Source organism: Phaseolus vulgaris, chromosome 8 (genome assembly GCF_051622355.1).
Source record: "Phaseolus vulgaris cultivar YP4 chromosome 8, ASM5162235v1, whole genome shotgun sequence".
NCBI classification, from domain to species: Eukaryota; Viridiplantae; Streptophyta; class Magnoliopsida; order Fabales; family Fabaceae; genus Phaseolus; species Phaseolus vulgaris.
In genome coordinates, this window is record NC_143505.1 from 10,998,427 (window position 1) to 11,014,896 (window position 16,470).

General features: G+C 31.7%; 1 protein-coding gene across 3 annotated transcripts; it reads left to right on the forward strand.

Annotated features, from left to right (window-relative positions):
- The first annotated feature begins 6,128 nt into the window (after positions 1-6,128).
- RUS5 (root UVB sensitive protein (Protein of unknown function, DUF647)) lies at positions 6,129-14,823 on the forward strand. Of its 3 annotated transcripts, none has more exons than XR_016515026.1 (15): positions 6,129-6,398; positions 6,771-6,830; positions 7,188-7,345; positions 7,470-7,570; positions 9,223-9,281; positions 9,430-9,476; positions 9,555-9,633; positions 9,725-9,797; positions 11,266-11,355; positions 12,502-12,561; positions 12,653-12,766; positions 13,197-13,257; positions 13,342-13,511; positions 13,584-13,676; positions 14,296-14,318. XR_016515026.1 is itself a non-coding variant. In XM_068631316.2 (15 exons), the coding sequence occupies exons 1-15, from the start codon at positions 6,244-6,246 to the stop codon at positions 14,527-14,529; spliced, it is 1,503 nt and encodes a 500-aa protein (XP_068487417.1). In that variant the 5' UTR covers positions 6,129-6,243; the 3' UTR covers positions 14,530-14,823. The 3 variants fall into 3 exon arrangements, 2 of the variants coding, with proteins under 2 accessions (XP_068487417.1, XP_090150422.1); XM_068631316.2 differs by having other exon boundaries at positions 13,342-13,460; positions 14,296-14,823; XM_090294296.1 differs by having other exon boundaries at positions 6,771-6,817; positions 13,342-13,460; positions 14,296-14,823.
- Positions 14,824-16,470: the final 1,647 nt, after the last annotated feature.

The following is a 16,470-nucleotide window of genomic DNA, read 5'->3' on the forward strand; positions in this document are numbered from 1 at the left end:
AATAATATTTACGAAGAGGTTCTCAAAATGCTAAGGAGTTGATTAATCATTGACATTCATCACTTAGAAATGTAATTGAGAGGACTTTTGGGGTTATGAAAAAAATGTTTTTCAATTATAGCCAGTGGGACTGAGCCCCATTACGATGTTGATACTATGACAAAAATTGTTTTAGCTTGTTGTATTCTGCATAACTTTCTTCACAGGGTCGACAATGATGAGTCTTTGATTGAAGAAGTAGATCATGAATTGCTACAAGAAGATGTACAACCAACCCCTTCTCATTCTTGTAAGGATAATTATAGGCTAGGTTCACATATTAGGGACACTATAGCAAACAAAATGTGATAAGATTATGTAAACAATTAATTTGATGTAATAAAATATGCTTTCTCTTTTGTTGCAATGTTTCTCCTCCTAACTTATTTAAGTTATTTAGATGAATCGCGACAAGAATGTTGTAACAGATTCATTAGGCGGTTATCGAGAGTTCACTAAGTGGACGACGAAGATGAACCTAATTCTTTTAAATGCAATGGTTGAAGACGCACGCCGAGGTTCTAGAATTGGCGATAGTTGGATCACTCAGGGATATACTAACATTGTTGTGACTCTACACGAGACCAAATTATCGGTTATTAAGAAAAATCATATAAAAAACCGCCAAAAAAGCCTAAAGGACAGGGGGAGGGAGGTACATGATTTGTTTGGCGGACTGAGTGGTTTCGCATGGAACCATACCACCAAACGTTTTGAAGTGGGGGATGAAGTTTGGAATGACTTGATAAAGGTACCGCCATAAGTATTTTTTTATAAGAAATACATTTGAATGCACTTAGTATTGTACTAATATGTGACATTTATCTAGACAAAGCCATCTGCCGCAAAATGGCGTGTCCATCCCATTCGCCATTATAACCTAATGAGGGACTTGTGGTCTAATGACAGAGCCACTGGAAGCCCGCGACATCAATTCACCTCCACACATGAGTAATTTTAGTGTGAACCTAGATGACAATAATATGGATTATATCCCTGAGCAACCAAACTTTGAAGATGTAGATGACTACGTCCCACGATCACTTGTCCCTCATATTCAATCAAGTGACACTCCATCAAACACTCCTTTTGACACTCCCTCAAACATTCTTTCTATGCCTTTTGCAGGATTTGCTGGCACATCCTCATCTCTAGGATAAAATAAAAAGGGCCCACCATGGAAGGAATTGATGAACATTTTGCTTTGTTGAGTACAAATATTCAACAATATGTTTCATCCATTAAGCATGGAAATCAGATGACCTAAAGTTGGCTGACATTGCTCGTCTACAAGCAATCACAACACAAGATGTAGCTACAGAAATTAGTCAAAGAAATGACTTATATGCTCAACATGTACACCATCAACGTCGCCATGCATCATACCAGTACTCTAAGTCTGATATTTGGGCTATGCTGGTGGAGCTTAATATCCAGGATGAACAGGTCATGGATCAATCGAGATTTTATGTGAGTATCCAGTCAAAGTTAAGAAACTATTTGGGAGGCCATATGAGCTTCACATGAAAAACTTATTTGCATTTATGACTAGGCGTTGATTTGATGTCTCTAACTCCGCGTTAATTTGATGTCTTTCACTTATATGTTGTGCTTCTATTTCATTTCAATTGTTGCCTAATTTGTGTGTGTATGTTTGTTATTGGATAATTATTATCAGAACTTCTACTATTCTATTTGAGGACTTATAATATTGTATTCTCACTCGTAATGTAATGTTCTGTTTATGAAGTTTTAGTATTGTGTTTGATAACTTCTACTATTTTGTTTAGGATATTTTCATGACTTTCGTTTACTTAAAATTGTGTTTCATATTTGATGTTAAGAACATTTCATTCTTTTTATATAAGGTTATAATTGTATTATCCATGGCATCATCATCCATGAAACATCAGAGAACCCGTAAGGGTAAAGGTCGAGTAGAACATGATGCACTTTCTCTTACCCAAGGAATGGGGATTCAAGACATTCTTGATTATTCAAAATACTTTAGTACAAAATACTTACACAACAACCAAGAGAATGACCTTAAACACCTCAAGAAACACACTCTCCTTGGTCAACACACTTACACCAAGATTACTGATCTTGATCCCCTCAAGAACACACAACCAATCTTAGCAAACACAGAAACAAAACTTGTCTTTACAGAGAGAACAAGGATTACACTTGTTATAGAAGATAATCTGAAATCAATACAAGCAGAATCCTATTCCACAACTTTGATCAATCACACACTCTTAGCAATCTCAGCTCTTTGAAAAACTCAAAAACTCTTAGCAAAAACTTATCAAAGATTGATTGTGAAATCTGTTTTTCTGAATTTATTCAAAGATGTAGTTTTGTTATCAAATCTTAACAAACTCTTAAATTGCATTAAAAGATTGGTCAAAGCATTTAATGACTGGAGCGTAAGCAGTTAAAACATTTAAAGCTCAGTCAAACAGAAAACAATTTTTCTGTTATGGTCCCAAAACAAACAATCGGTTGTTTTCTCGAATCAATCGGTTGTTTTGGTACTTAACAGTTCAATCATTTTAAAAATAGTTTTCAATCTTTTTTTGAAAACACCTAAGTACAAACAATCGGTTGTTTCGACAAAACAATAGTTGTTTTAACTTAGTTTGAAAACATTTTACTTTCACAAAGATTGAGATGCTTATGCTTTAGATTTAATCAAAGGGTGGATTACAACATCCAAACTACCCCAGAACTAAGCTAAACCAGCACAGCAACATCAAGCACAGTAGAGGCTTCAACATCCTTCAAAGGATTTGGATTCTTCAAAGCTTGAACACCACTTGGTTCAACAATTTTGATAACATGGATTATGTAGGTGTATGACTTGGACTTGTCAAATGATGCAACAATAATGCTAGGATGGAATCATTACTTTGGGAAATAAAGTATGAGGAAATTAAAAATATTCCAGGTCAATGGTGTTTGGCAACTTGGTAGGCCTAACCAAACAAACGAAGAAGATGATGAAGACCTTGGATTGGCACAAGAAGATGTTCAAGGCGGTCAACCTCAGTTCGCAATCCCCCATCAAGCCGAAATGTTAACCCAAATTTGGGGTGGAATACAAAACATCCCAGAAAGTATGAGGACCATGAATATACATATGGATAGGGTTGATCAAAGGATGAAGCGAATTGAGGATCGAATATATGACATTGAACGTCATCAACGCTAATGTTTGTTATATTATCATTATGTTATTGTTATTTTATTTTTCATGTTGAACATTGATAAATTCTTATTGTTATTGTTATTTTTCATGTTGAACATTGATAAATTGTTATTTAATATTCAGGTTTTCATGGTACTCATTTAAAGAATAATATTGATTTGAATGCAACTTTTGTAACACTTTATTTATATTATGAATAAATCAAATTTAGACTCCATTATCTTTATTGGAGAATCGAGAGCATTGCTTCAGTGACCTTCAATGTCTGCGTATCACACCTCATCATCGTCTAGTTGTACCGATTGTGGTGTGCAAAAACATTGTACTTTTACCCATGTTGGTAAGAGCACGAGTGCCTTCGTTGCACCTATTTGTGATTGTGGAGATTTTGCTGTTTTGAGAACAACAACTAAAAAAAATGTCAAAAAACGATTTGGGGTTGTCCAAAGTACAAGATAAAATTTATTCAATTAGGTTGGATACAAACTTAAGAATGCTATTTTAAATTTATTTGTTGTTCAATTTTATTCTTTTCTTAAAAAAATATTAGAAGTGACATGGTTCTAGGCTGTAATTTGTTCAAATGGTGCATTGAAAATGTTTGCAATGAAAGAGATGCGATTATTGTCAGACAAAGAAATAAGATATGTCTTTTAGAAAAACGTTTGAAGGTCTCCATATGAAGGATTCAAATGTTATTAGTGGGGATGTGTTTTCTTTTTCTAATTAACATTATTATGTTCTTAATTTTATAATAATTTCAAAATCACGAAAAAAATTAACATTTCTTTATTTCTCTCTGGATTAAATACAATGACTTTATATATTTTTGCTTTCAACGGATAACTACTTAATATTCATCCAATGTTTAAATACCCATTTACTTTTTAAAATGTATTAATTTTTTTAATAATAATAATAAAAATCATGATTAATATTAGTTTTTTATACATATACTTAAAAAATATATATATATATATATATATTATATTATATATATAACATAATATAAATTAAAGAATCATAAACAATATTAAAATTATCTAAATACATTAATTTAACTAACAAAATTAATTTAAATTAATAAAATGAAAAATAATATAATCATATTTAAATTTTTAATTTTACATTATTTTAATCTTTTATTTATAATTGAAATTTTACATTATTTTAATTAATTAAAATGTGCACAAAATTAATTATTATTTTTTTTTCTTTTTTTATACATAAGGGTAACTTTGTAATTACATTTTACACAATTAAAAATAATTCAAAATATTCTTACAACCATAACATCACTCACATACTTTCATAAACTTTTCTCACACACTCACTCTAACATACCAATCACCCTCAACTTTCTTCACACTTTCTTCTCAAATCTTTGCATAAGTGATTTGAGAGTGTGAAGAAAATGAAGTTGTTTGAATTTGAGTATAGTGGATTTATGGGGAAAATTTTATTGAAAGTTGTGAGTGATGTGATAGTTGTGAAAAAAATTAATCTTTTTTAAAAGGTATAAAATGTAAATTTACAAATTTATTGTGATCTTTAAAAATATTTGAATAATAATAATAAAACAAATTAGTTAATTTATTTCTATTTTTTACAATTAATATTATTATTATTATTATATTTTTTTACGTAAATAATTATATTTTTTTTTTTATTATAATTATATTTATTAATGATATTATTAAATATTTAATTCAAATAAAATTATTATTATTTAATAATTATTATTATTATATATATTTAATTTATATTTATTATCATTCTTTTAATTATTATTATTATTATTAATTTTATAATTTTATAAATACATATAATATTTATTTTTATTATAAATATATTTAATATTTGTATTTTATAATATAATTAATTACTTATATAAAGTGTGGTTTTTGCTATATTTCTGTGCAATTCTTGTTTAAGGAGTAAAGAAGAATTTCTTCAATTTCTTTCCACGCTTCCTTCTCTTCACATATTACTAGATGCAAATAGAAATATGGTTCTTGAAAATTCATCCGGATGAACACTAATTACCTTAATATAAACGAAGCATAAAACTAAAAAAAATATAAATTGTAACCGTAAATGATTAACCCTAATTGAAAATATCACATGTAAACCTTAAACTGAAAATCCTTAACTTAAAGGTAAAAACTACAAATCTTATAGAGTAAGAACATAAATCATAAAATTATACCTAAATTCTAACCCTAACCATAAACCCAATGTCATAACATAAAACATAATACCACGTCTTTTAAATTAAAACAATTATGTCACCATGTCATACCATAAAACAGAATACCACATCTTTAGATTAAAACAATTATGTCAATTGTTATGGTTAGGGTTCATGGTGTTCTATTTTGAGACACCGAATTTATGGTTAGGATTAGAAGTTAGATATACATTTTATTATTAATGTTTTACTGTATAGGATTTACAGTTTTTACCATTAAATTAAAGGTTTCCAGGGTTTACATGTAATATTTTTTATTAGGGTTTATTCAGCTAAACCCAAAACTAAATACGGGCCAATCCGTTTAGCCCAAAACTAAATGCAGGCCTATCTATTAGGCCCTAAACAAAATACAGGTGTATCCATTAAGTCCAAAACTAAAATGTATTTTTTTACTTTTTGATGCTTGATTTTGGTTTCAATAATTTGTTAGAATCTTATGAGAAGACGTTAATATGCAAGTATAATCAATACGTTAGTTTTTAGTAATTTTAAAAAATATACAGGAAGAAATACTCTTATATTAGTAAATAAGCTTTGACCCGATCCTGCCCGATCCGACCCGACCCGACCCGACCCGACCCGGCTCGTGGCTCGTTCTTGTCTTCCAGTTTCGGAGATAGTGTTAATCTTGTTAGCTTGAGCCAGAAACAGAGAAGAAGAAGCAAAAACCAAACTCTTCAATTTTTTCACTGTTTCACAATTAAAACATAGGAAGCTACGAAGTTTGTTGTTTCTTACAATGTCTCACACCTTGCAATTTTCATTCTCTTCAAGTGCATTCAATTCTTCAATGAAGGTGGAGAAGATGAAGATAAAGAGACTTAAAACCCGTTGTTTTCGTGTTGTATGCTCTTCTGAGCGCTCTAGTTTCGAAGATGATGCTGATAATGGAGGGTCTGATACTTCTTTCTTTGGTTGTTTTGTTTTGCTAAGAAAAATTCAAAGGGTAGATTTTTGTGCGGACAATATTGAATTTCTTAACCCAAACAGTATAGTAGTGTATGGAGTATGAGGGAATGTGGATAACTTATCTGTTATAGAGAGTAAGATAGTGGGAATTACCTTGGGGAAAGAGAAATTTTGGAAGTTAATGAAGCATTTGATTATAGTGACCAATTTCAGTCAACAAAATTTGGATAAGTTATCTGCGTGTGACAGAAGAAAAAAAATGATCTGGGAGAACTTTTTTAAGGTTTAACTTGCTTAATTTCCAAACTTTTGAATTGGGGTGATTATTATAGTATTATTTTATTTTCTTTGTTTCAGAGGTCAGGTTTTATCGCGGGTGATTTTGGTGGAGAGATATAGCAATGGTACTGCGAAGAGGTTTTTGTTCAACTTTACCAAAATTTGTGTTCTTTTTAATTCTGTAAATGTACATTTATGAAGGTTTTTGTGTTAGTAGCATACTACTAGCATTACTTGTTGTTAAGAAGTTGGGGGATCATGGAATGCTAATTCACATTGTACTCCATAAGAAAACGTGAATGAAATACTAAATGTCTGCATGCATCAAGTATGAACAAAACGGAAATAGTAGTCTGTGTTTGCTTGTTCCTGGGAATACTTTTGCAACCTCTTGTGCTTTTTATTGTTTCGCCATTTCCTCAATTACATAAATTTTACATTGGTTGCTTCTACAAATCAGGCTTCAACTATGACTTTTCCCCCTCTTATAAGCAGATATGTATTAGGTGATGATTCGAAGTTGCAAACCTTTCTTGTTGAGGAGGAAAGTTCTACTACACCAAACAGGTTTCAGGATTCGCATTCCCCTGATGAAAGACTATCGTGGCTTCCAGACACAATCAAAGATTTTATCCTACCATCAGGCTTTCCTGGTGGTTAACATTTAAATACTTTATTGGATGTTCCATAGGGAAACTTCTGGAGTTTTAGCTTCAATGATTGTGTAAAGTTGGATGCAAATAATTTGTTTACTTAACTTTGTCAGTCATGATGCAGGATCAGTTTCAGATGATTACTTGCATTACATGTTACTACAGTTCCCTACCAATGTGACTGGATGGATCTGTCACACCCTTGTAACTTCAAGTCTCCTAAAGGCATGTCAATCTTGCTCAAACTACTGATTTTTTTCTCAAGGATGTTTTTGTGCATTTGGCATGCTTACTGTTGAAACTGATAATCAGTAGACTTCACGAAGCCCAGTTCGGTATGTCAGTGAGGCTTATTGTCAAATCTTGAAAATCATTAGAGGTAGTTTTGTCATGTACTTGCAACTTGAGTACATTTTCTTATAGTGATTAAAGTTTCCTGATATAAGCTAGCAGGTCATGTCCTTTGAAAGTTGTTTCTGGTTCTTTAAATTTTCTAACAAAGGTTTTTTACTTGTTTCTATATGATTTGCCAGAAAAAATTTGTGTTAATAACATGTTAATTTTAGAAGGGATGTTGAATGGAGTTAAAATGATTTATGGAAATCTAGAGGTTTGATAAAAGCCTTTTGTAAATATGTTTTCACGAAATTTGTGTATGTAAGATAAGCAATGCAGACAGTTTACACGAGCAATAGAAGAAACATAAACACTTGTTTTGCACTAGTTCAACCTAACTGTATGTCCATTCCTCTTTCAGAAAACTCTTAAAATGTTCCACTATAATCTACTTATTACAAAAAAGTACTTTTTATTGTCACTTCTGACTTACATGAGTATACAATGCCTTCCCAAACAAACCCTTATCTCCCCTTGAGATAAATATTACAGATTTTCTTTGATCATACTCCCGACTTTCTTGAGTATTCTATACTATATTACTCTTAGCTTACAAACAATAGAGTTTGAATGAAAGGAGAACAACTCTCAATAGAGAGGATGTATAAATATGAGCACTCACTGGAGATAAACTTCACTGAGTTAAGGATTAACAAATAGGTGCTCACACTTCAACTAGATGTCTAACTAGATGGTCTAATATAGAGATGTTTTATGTGCAGCCTTTTGCATGAAATGTTAGAGAATTTGTTGGATCTGTAGTCTATTCATGCAGTTGAAGTCGTCAGTTTATATGCATCTTGAATGTGACTGTTCTAAGCTTGATTGTTGCCTCTGTGTGTTCTGATCATTGTAGGTAATCTTTCGTCAGACCTTTTTTGTATGTTTTTCCATAAAGTTAGATGCTTAGTGAAATGACAGTCCTTAAAATTTGTTTTCATGTTATTGTGCGTAGAAGGTTGTACGTTGCAATTGTTGGCATATAACATGTTCCTTTTATGAGAATCTGTCTCAAGAATCAGTTCGTTAACCTAAGTCATCTAGTAGTCGGTCAATCATGTGTTCTGAGCTTCTTATTCATATAGACTGTCTAGTCTTATGAACTTGTCCATAGTTGGTAGATGCTAGATGGTCTTTGAGCAAAAGTTGACATAGGTATAATCTAAGTCTTGCTCGATTCTTTAAGCTTTTTCTCTGTGTCATGTAAAACTTGATATTTCTTCATATCATATAGACTCCTCTAGCCTTATGAGCTCACTTATAGTTAGTAGATGTCTGGCGGGCTTTGAGCAAAAGTTGATGTTGGTCTGATCTAAACTTACGTAAGGATTTTCATAGTGGGACTAGACTCTGATTACTAGATCGTCTAGATCTGACATTGTGCATTTTGTATGTTCTCCATAACATTTTCTTCTTTTCCTTACAATTACTTATGTACTGTGTTTTCTATCTGTCGTGTCAAAAATTTTGCTTAACTACAGGCTGTTGGTGTTGGATCTTTCTCTGGAAGCACAGCGGCTGCTTCTGCTGCTGCCATCAGGTGACTCATAAATTTTAGAGCCTATGCTTTTGTATACAATCACAACATGTATATGTATATAGTAGTATCATTAATACTTTCATGCTGCCATTATTTGTCAATTTAGTTTGTATGTTGTTAATTGCATGCTCTTGCTCTATAACTTTAGATGGGTCTCAAAGGATGGCATTGGAGCCACAGGACGCTTGTTCATTGGTATGGCATTCACAAAGTAAGCTGAAGGAAGCTGAAGATGAATTTATATTTTAAGGTAAATGTTGCTTTTTCTTTCAGGCGGGAGGTTTGGAAATCTTTTTGATGATGATCCCAAGCAATGGAGAATGTATGCGGACTTCATTGGCAGTGCTGGAAGGTCTGTGTAGTATGCCTTGTTTTCCTATGGAAACATGCAAATAAAGTCTGGCTCTAGAGAGAGAGTCTTACACTGCTGACATCTCATGCAGCATTTTTGATCTGACAACCCAACTATATCCTGGCTATTTCCTTCCTTTGGCATCGCTAGGAAATCTTACCAAGGTACTTTATTATGCATCTTTACTCTATTAAAAGAGCCACTATTATTAGTTAATATTTCAAAGATAGGTATGAAGCTTGGACGCACCACTTAAATGATGTGTCCCTGTGTCCGACACCTATCAGACATCGACACATATATGATACTCGTATAACAAGTATAGGTGAAGTGTTCAATTAAAAACCATTTTTTGGGTCTTTGTCAAAAATTGTTCACTGCTCCAACATGTTAATAAGGACAAATATAGTGATTTTCTAAAACTCACTTGTAAATTTTTATTATGATTATAGAAGTAAGGAACAAATCCTATATTATCAGGAGGAATATTTAGATTATATATGTATTAGTGAGAATGTTTTTATTTATTCTCCTATCATATTTTGATATAATGTGAAATTTTTTAAGTTGTTCATTTGTCTTTAAATGAATCTCAGCTAAAGTGTCTTTTTCAATGATGATGATCAAGAAGGGGATGAAATGTATTAAATGAATTATTTCCTCTTTTCACTTTTTGGATTTTAGATAGATGGATTAGATTATTTTTGTATTAGGTGACAATATGTTTAAATTTCTATATTTGACTAACTTGTTTATAGATGATTTTGAATACATAAATCTTGATTGTCAATTTAAATAATTCATAATGATGTAATATCTAGATTAGTGTCCCCGGGTCTTACATTTCAGAGATTACATGTGTCATAGACTCATAGTGTCATGTCGAGTGTCTGTGTCAGTACTTGTGCTACATAAATTAAAAGGGTCTAATGGATAATAATTAACTTTAGATTAATATCATTTTCTGGCTATCCTTTTCCTGCTACTAACTTTTTTGTATTCAAGGAGGAAAATAAATAAAAATATGATAGAATTCTATCCCCAAAAGGAGAAGTAAAGCAAAGAAGGTCAGAAAGACAGGGAATGAGGATGAAAAGAATAGAAAACAAACACAAGTTACTCATCTCTTGTTTATTTGGCGGAATGGAACAGATGATAGATATATTGATAGCTGACTAGGTTGGGGATTTTCTAAGCATAGATGAATTATATTTAGTTATGCATTGAACATAAAAATGTTCTTTTTACTGGATATCTTTTTGGAGAGGGTTGGTAGGTTCCCTGCCATATTTATCCTTTTTTGAGAGTTTGACCTTTCATTATACCCTTTCTTTGTCTTTCTCTTCACATTCTAAATGAATATGGACTACCATTTTGTTTTCGCTCTTTTCTGCATCCTCTCAAACAAGTTCCTAGCAGCTAACTTGTAGTGTCAAAATGTTCACTTCCGAGCAGCCCTCCTAAAGGATGATTACCATATTGAAAATAAGTCATGACATTCTTTTTTTAACATAAAATCTGAAGATAGTGATTTAAAAGCAGTAGGAATTCCACACTTCAATGTGTAGAGATGGATTGCTTAATATCCAATTTATATATGTTTGTGTAAATTTCTGTGTGATATACAAACAGGCTGTAGCAAGAGGACTAAAAGATCCCTCTTTTCGTGTGATTCAAAACCACTTTGCAATTTCAGGAAATCTGGGAGAAGTAGCAGCGAAGGTATACTCTCAAACTCAGAATAGAAATCTGTAATTTCTGGTAATAATATTTTGTCGTGATTATACATCTATAAAGCCTCTAGAGTTTTATGAATAATGCGTTGGTATTTGTTATTCTCATGCTTTCAAGTATTAATTTAATTGTTGACCTCTCTCTCCATGAATGTTTCTCATATGAAGAAAAGTTCCATATGGTACTTATTTTATTAAAGCAAAGAGGGAGGCTGATTTAATTTCTTAATTTATATTCACCTTCTTCTTGTCTCAATCCAAAATCTTTAATGAGGCTCTGGGGTGAGGATGACTCACGGACCTAATCCGTCATATTTTGCCTTAGTCAAGCCTAAAAAGCAGTTATTGACCGAATGAAGCAGATATTATGCCTTAGTCAAGATGCCTTAAGCAATAAATCTTAATATAATCTACCTAATCTTCATGATTTAATGAAATCATTACTTATTCTTTTATTTCTTAGCTACATTATTACATATAGCAGGCCAGGTTATGCCAAAGCTTAGTTACATTATTACATATAGTAGGCCAGGTTATGCCAAAGCTTGTAATATATTCTTGAGACACATCTTTGAGTCAGAACACTATAAGAAAATCATTAAATAGAAACTAATTTTAAAAACTAAAATAATTAGTTACTATTTGACTAAATTAGAGACCATCTTATAAACTAACAAAATTATCAGTATCTAAAGTAGTTTTTATTATTAATAAAAATTTATAAAATAGTTTTTAAATTGTTATCTAACTATTAGCTACCAAGGTTTTAGTTACTCATTACTTCATGTTCTAAATTTGTCTCTATTAGTCTTTTAGAGACTAATTTAGAATATGAAATATCAGTAGTTAATTTAGATACCAATTTAAAAACCATTTTATAAATTTTAATTAATAATATAAACTACTTTAAATACCAATAATATTTTAGTTTCTAAAATAGTATCTAATTTAGTTAATATAATGACTGATTATTTTTTGTCTCTAAATTTGATTGTTATTTAATGATTTTCTTGTCAAGATGTTGGACCTAGTGTGAACTGGTCTATACAATGTTGTTCACTAAATTGTCAGTATACCACAGTTTGGAACACGTAAAGGTTTTTCCTCATACAATTCTTTCATCAAAATTTCTCAGGAAGAAGTTTGGGAAGTGGTTGCTCAACTGGTTGGCCTTGCTTTAGGCATATTGATTCTGGTAAAATACATACATTTTCAAGAGGACTTTAGTTCTTGGCACCAAGACACTGTTAGTTGAAAGGTTCCATTATTTTAATTTTTTTTTGCAGGATACACCTGGCCTTGTAAAATCATATGGTGTACTTTCATTAACATGGTTGAGTATGCGAGTTCTGCATCTTTGGCTACGCTATGAATCACTTTCAGTTCTCCAGTTTAACACAGTAAGCATGTACTGTATAATCTAGTATGGAATCTAATGCATATAAATCTGTATGCATGCAAGCTGGTAGAAAGACCTTTCACATAGGACTTTGTATAAGATATTGAATTATAGTATCACTAAAAATGACCATTTTGTTTCCCGTTTTCCTTGCTTTGTGGCTTATTTATTTACCAATATCAAGAGGGAAAAAAAATATCGGAAAGATAACAAATGAATTTGGAACCCGTGCTGCTCGGCAGGGATGCTGTTTTTTGTTGTTCTTGCTCTCTAACATTGGTAGGTACCAAATATTTTTCGTCTAATAGGTTCACATACTTAGGAACACAAAACTATCTTACAGCTACATCCCTTCCATTTCCTCTAAACAATAAGTGAGAAAATCCATTAGATTTGTTTAGTTATTTATCTTTTTGTGCAATTATTTGCAGATAAACCTAAAGCGTGCTCGAATACTGGTAAAATCATACATATTACGTTCTACTGTTCCAGGTTACATTCAGACAAATTCAATTCTATGCTGCATCAGTTATTTCTCTTCACTTATATTCAATTTGCCAAGTGGTTTTATTTCAGGATGCACAGATTGCAATAGAGAAGAGAATATATTAGCTTGGTCGCAATTCATGAAGCCAAAAATAATTTTTGGCTTGCCCTTGGAGAAAATGGACGGTGTGGAGGGATCACACTTTATGGTATAGTATCTATTGCTGCTATTGTCACAATTTTATGAAGGAAACCAAGAGGTTCGTAATTATTTTCGATTTTGTTCAAATAACGCCATGTCATAATCATATAATTTTGTTATAATAAAACAGGTGGAGGCATTTTTAAAATTATATGCAAGTGAGAAATATATCCTTATGATGAATCAGCAGCCAGAAGATTTGAGGTTTTATGTTTCTTTCAAGGTATACTTTAAATTCCCTTGCGAGAATTAACTGAAAAAAAATCCTCATTCCACATAAATTTTATTGTTATTCATGATCTTTCACTCAACAACTTAAGCCACTTGTGGTATATTTGGTCATTGATAGTATTTATATACTCTTTGATCAAATTCTTAGGAATTTTGATCCTTGTCACCAGAATTCATTAATTAAAAGTAGAATTTTTCACAAGGTAAGTGGTTCTGTTCATTGTTCCATACTTCTAGCCCATAAGGGTTATTATGCGAGGGGACGCTCATCTGCTGCATTGTCTTTGTTGCCTCAAGTTGATGCTTCTCCAAATTTCCAAAGAGGATAGAAATATTTTTTTTTAAAAAGCACGAGCTACCACCTCAAGGACTAACTTGACAACATTAGTGAGGCTGTAAAGTAACAAGGAAAAAAGTATTAATGCCATGAAGAAAAAGTACAAAGAAGCAGCAACTTGAGGAACCAAACACAAAACAGCAATCTGTGGAAATGCTGTTTCTTCCATGTGTCTTTGAGATGGGGTTTTTAGGATTATTTATGGAATTTAGGAGTATCAAATATTTTAACTGGATAGGTTTACTGTACCTTCTCATTGATAATGACACTGCAGGCTGGAGCCACAAGTGTTTCAGTATTACGAAGTGTATGGCAGACTTTCTGGCTAAGTGAGAACTGGGATAGCGATGCTAATATTTGTGATCAAATTGCTAACAGCCTAATGGAATTGGAAGAAAGGTTTGAGGATTTCATTCAAAAGTTGAATGATGCACAATGGGATACTCAGCAATTAAATTTGAAGGTTCCCAAAAACCTCTTTATTGATGATAATACGAATCCCCTCTAAATTCTAAAATTCAGGATGTTTTATAGTGCAAAATGATATGATCATCATGAGGTCCTTCTTGAGAGTGGAGGCATAAATCAAATTGTAAATTCTGTAAGCAGTTTTGGAAACATTCAGATCAAGATATCTATTTTCACACGCAGACACTCAACAGAGGGAGACACAGTATTTATGTTGGCCAATTGGCTTATATTAACTCATTGAATACCAAATACCGGCTTTGATACTACACAGGGAGGCTCCTGTTGTAAAACATTTGTTCTCAATTTTGTTTGAAATCTTTCTTGTGTGCAATTTTTCAGGAGAAAGTTCATTCATGTTTGGTATTCATGACCTCTGTGGATGTATCAGTTAGGTTAATCCTGCTATCTGTAGTCTAAAACAGTTCGTTATTCTGTCTTCATAAAAAGTTCGTTGGTTGACCTTTTGAGGGAGATATTAATGCTGATTTAATCAAATCAATTGCCCTGTTTAAAGATGATATGGAAAACGAGGGTATAGGGTGTTAAAGTCTAGCTTCATGGTTGTCTTGTGGTACCATTTTACCAAAATGCGATGCCTTTATTTGTGTGGGATCTTGTGGAGTTGTCGTACTTTATAGGTAAAGAACCAGAATTTCTACTATGTTTTTCAATGTTTGAAGTTATTATATGCCAACTACAGCTCTTTATATTAATTAATTCCTTCCTTTCAAAGCCAAATCCTTGTAGTTGACAACTTTTCTGGCTTATGGTCCTTCACTAGCACTAGCATTAAAGAGAATTTGATCTTTTGTACTTTCTTTACTGATCAAGTATAAAATGCCTGATGTGGAAATATTCCTAAATAGCTAGCTTCACTTCAATGCTTAGCTCTACCATCAGAATAGGATGACAGATGCTTCCATGCACTTCCAAAGCTTTAATCTGTAGTGCAATTTAAATATTCAATAAGATGGTGTTCAATTTTGCATGCAATAAGTTATCTAGTCATCTAATGATAATATTTTAGTAACAATCCAAGCATTATCACTGCCTTTGTAGTAATTATTAAATGGAGAAAGTAGCTTTTCCATTATTGAATACATATTTAGATGAAGGGATAGTTACTTGGGTGGTGCTACTTCATTCCAAACATGCCAAAATTTTAACTTTGCAGATTATTGAATATTCAATTATCATCTTTTACTCTATGAAGTAAGCAGCAAAGTATGTATCTATCTTAACAAACATTTAGTCACGGGAGAAAGGGTGGCCATGAACCTGTTTTGGGAAATGGTAATTGGCTGTGCAACTATGAAAACAGAAAAGTGTGCAAGAGAAATGAATTATAGCACAAGTGCATATTTTAGTTATTATTACCCTCTTCCCTACTTTTTTTGGCTGGAGGCAATTATATGGTAGGTATTTTTAACAAGCAACAATAAATATTTTATTTATTAAAAATAATTTTACTGAAATATACTTACTTTTTCAGTAAATACATTATTTTTACTTACTATAAACATAAACATTAATGTTATCTATTTGGACTAAATTAGAAAAAAAAAATTCTGATAACACTAGTCAATTTAGATTTTAAAAAAAACTAAAAAGCAGTTACTTTAAAAGGTTGGAGAATGTTGTTTTGATGACATATTTTACCTTTTAATTATCATTAATTTATAAATTTTACCATTTTAGTTTTCTAAATATATCCATTATCAAAGTTTTCAATTTTTACACACTTCACTTATTTGTTAAACCCTGATATATGCAACACGTGTATCATAATTTCCTTAATATAGAATAATCACAAATGACTCACAAACATTCTTCAGTAACATAAAAGACTGAACTTAGATAAAGTTTCATTTCATGTTTGTCATGTATATACGTGTAAAAGAAATGCACAGTTCTTAATATGCAAGAAAAAAAAATGTTATGTCAATTTCTGTTGCTGTCACACTGAGTTATTGTAGCA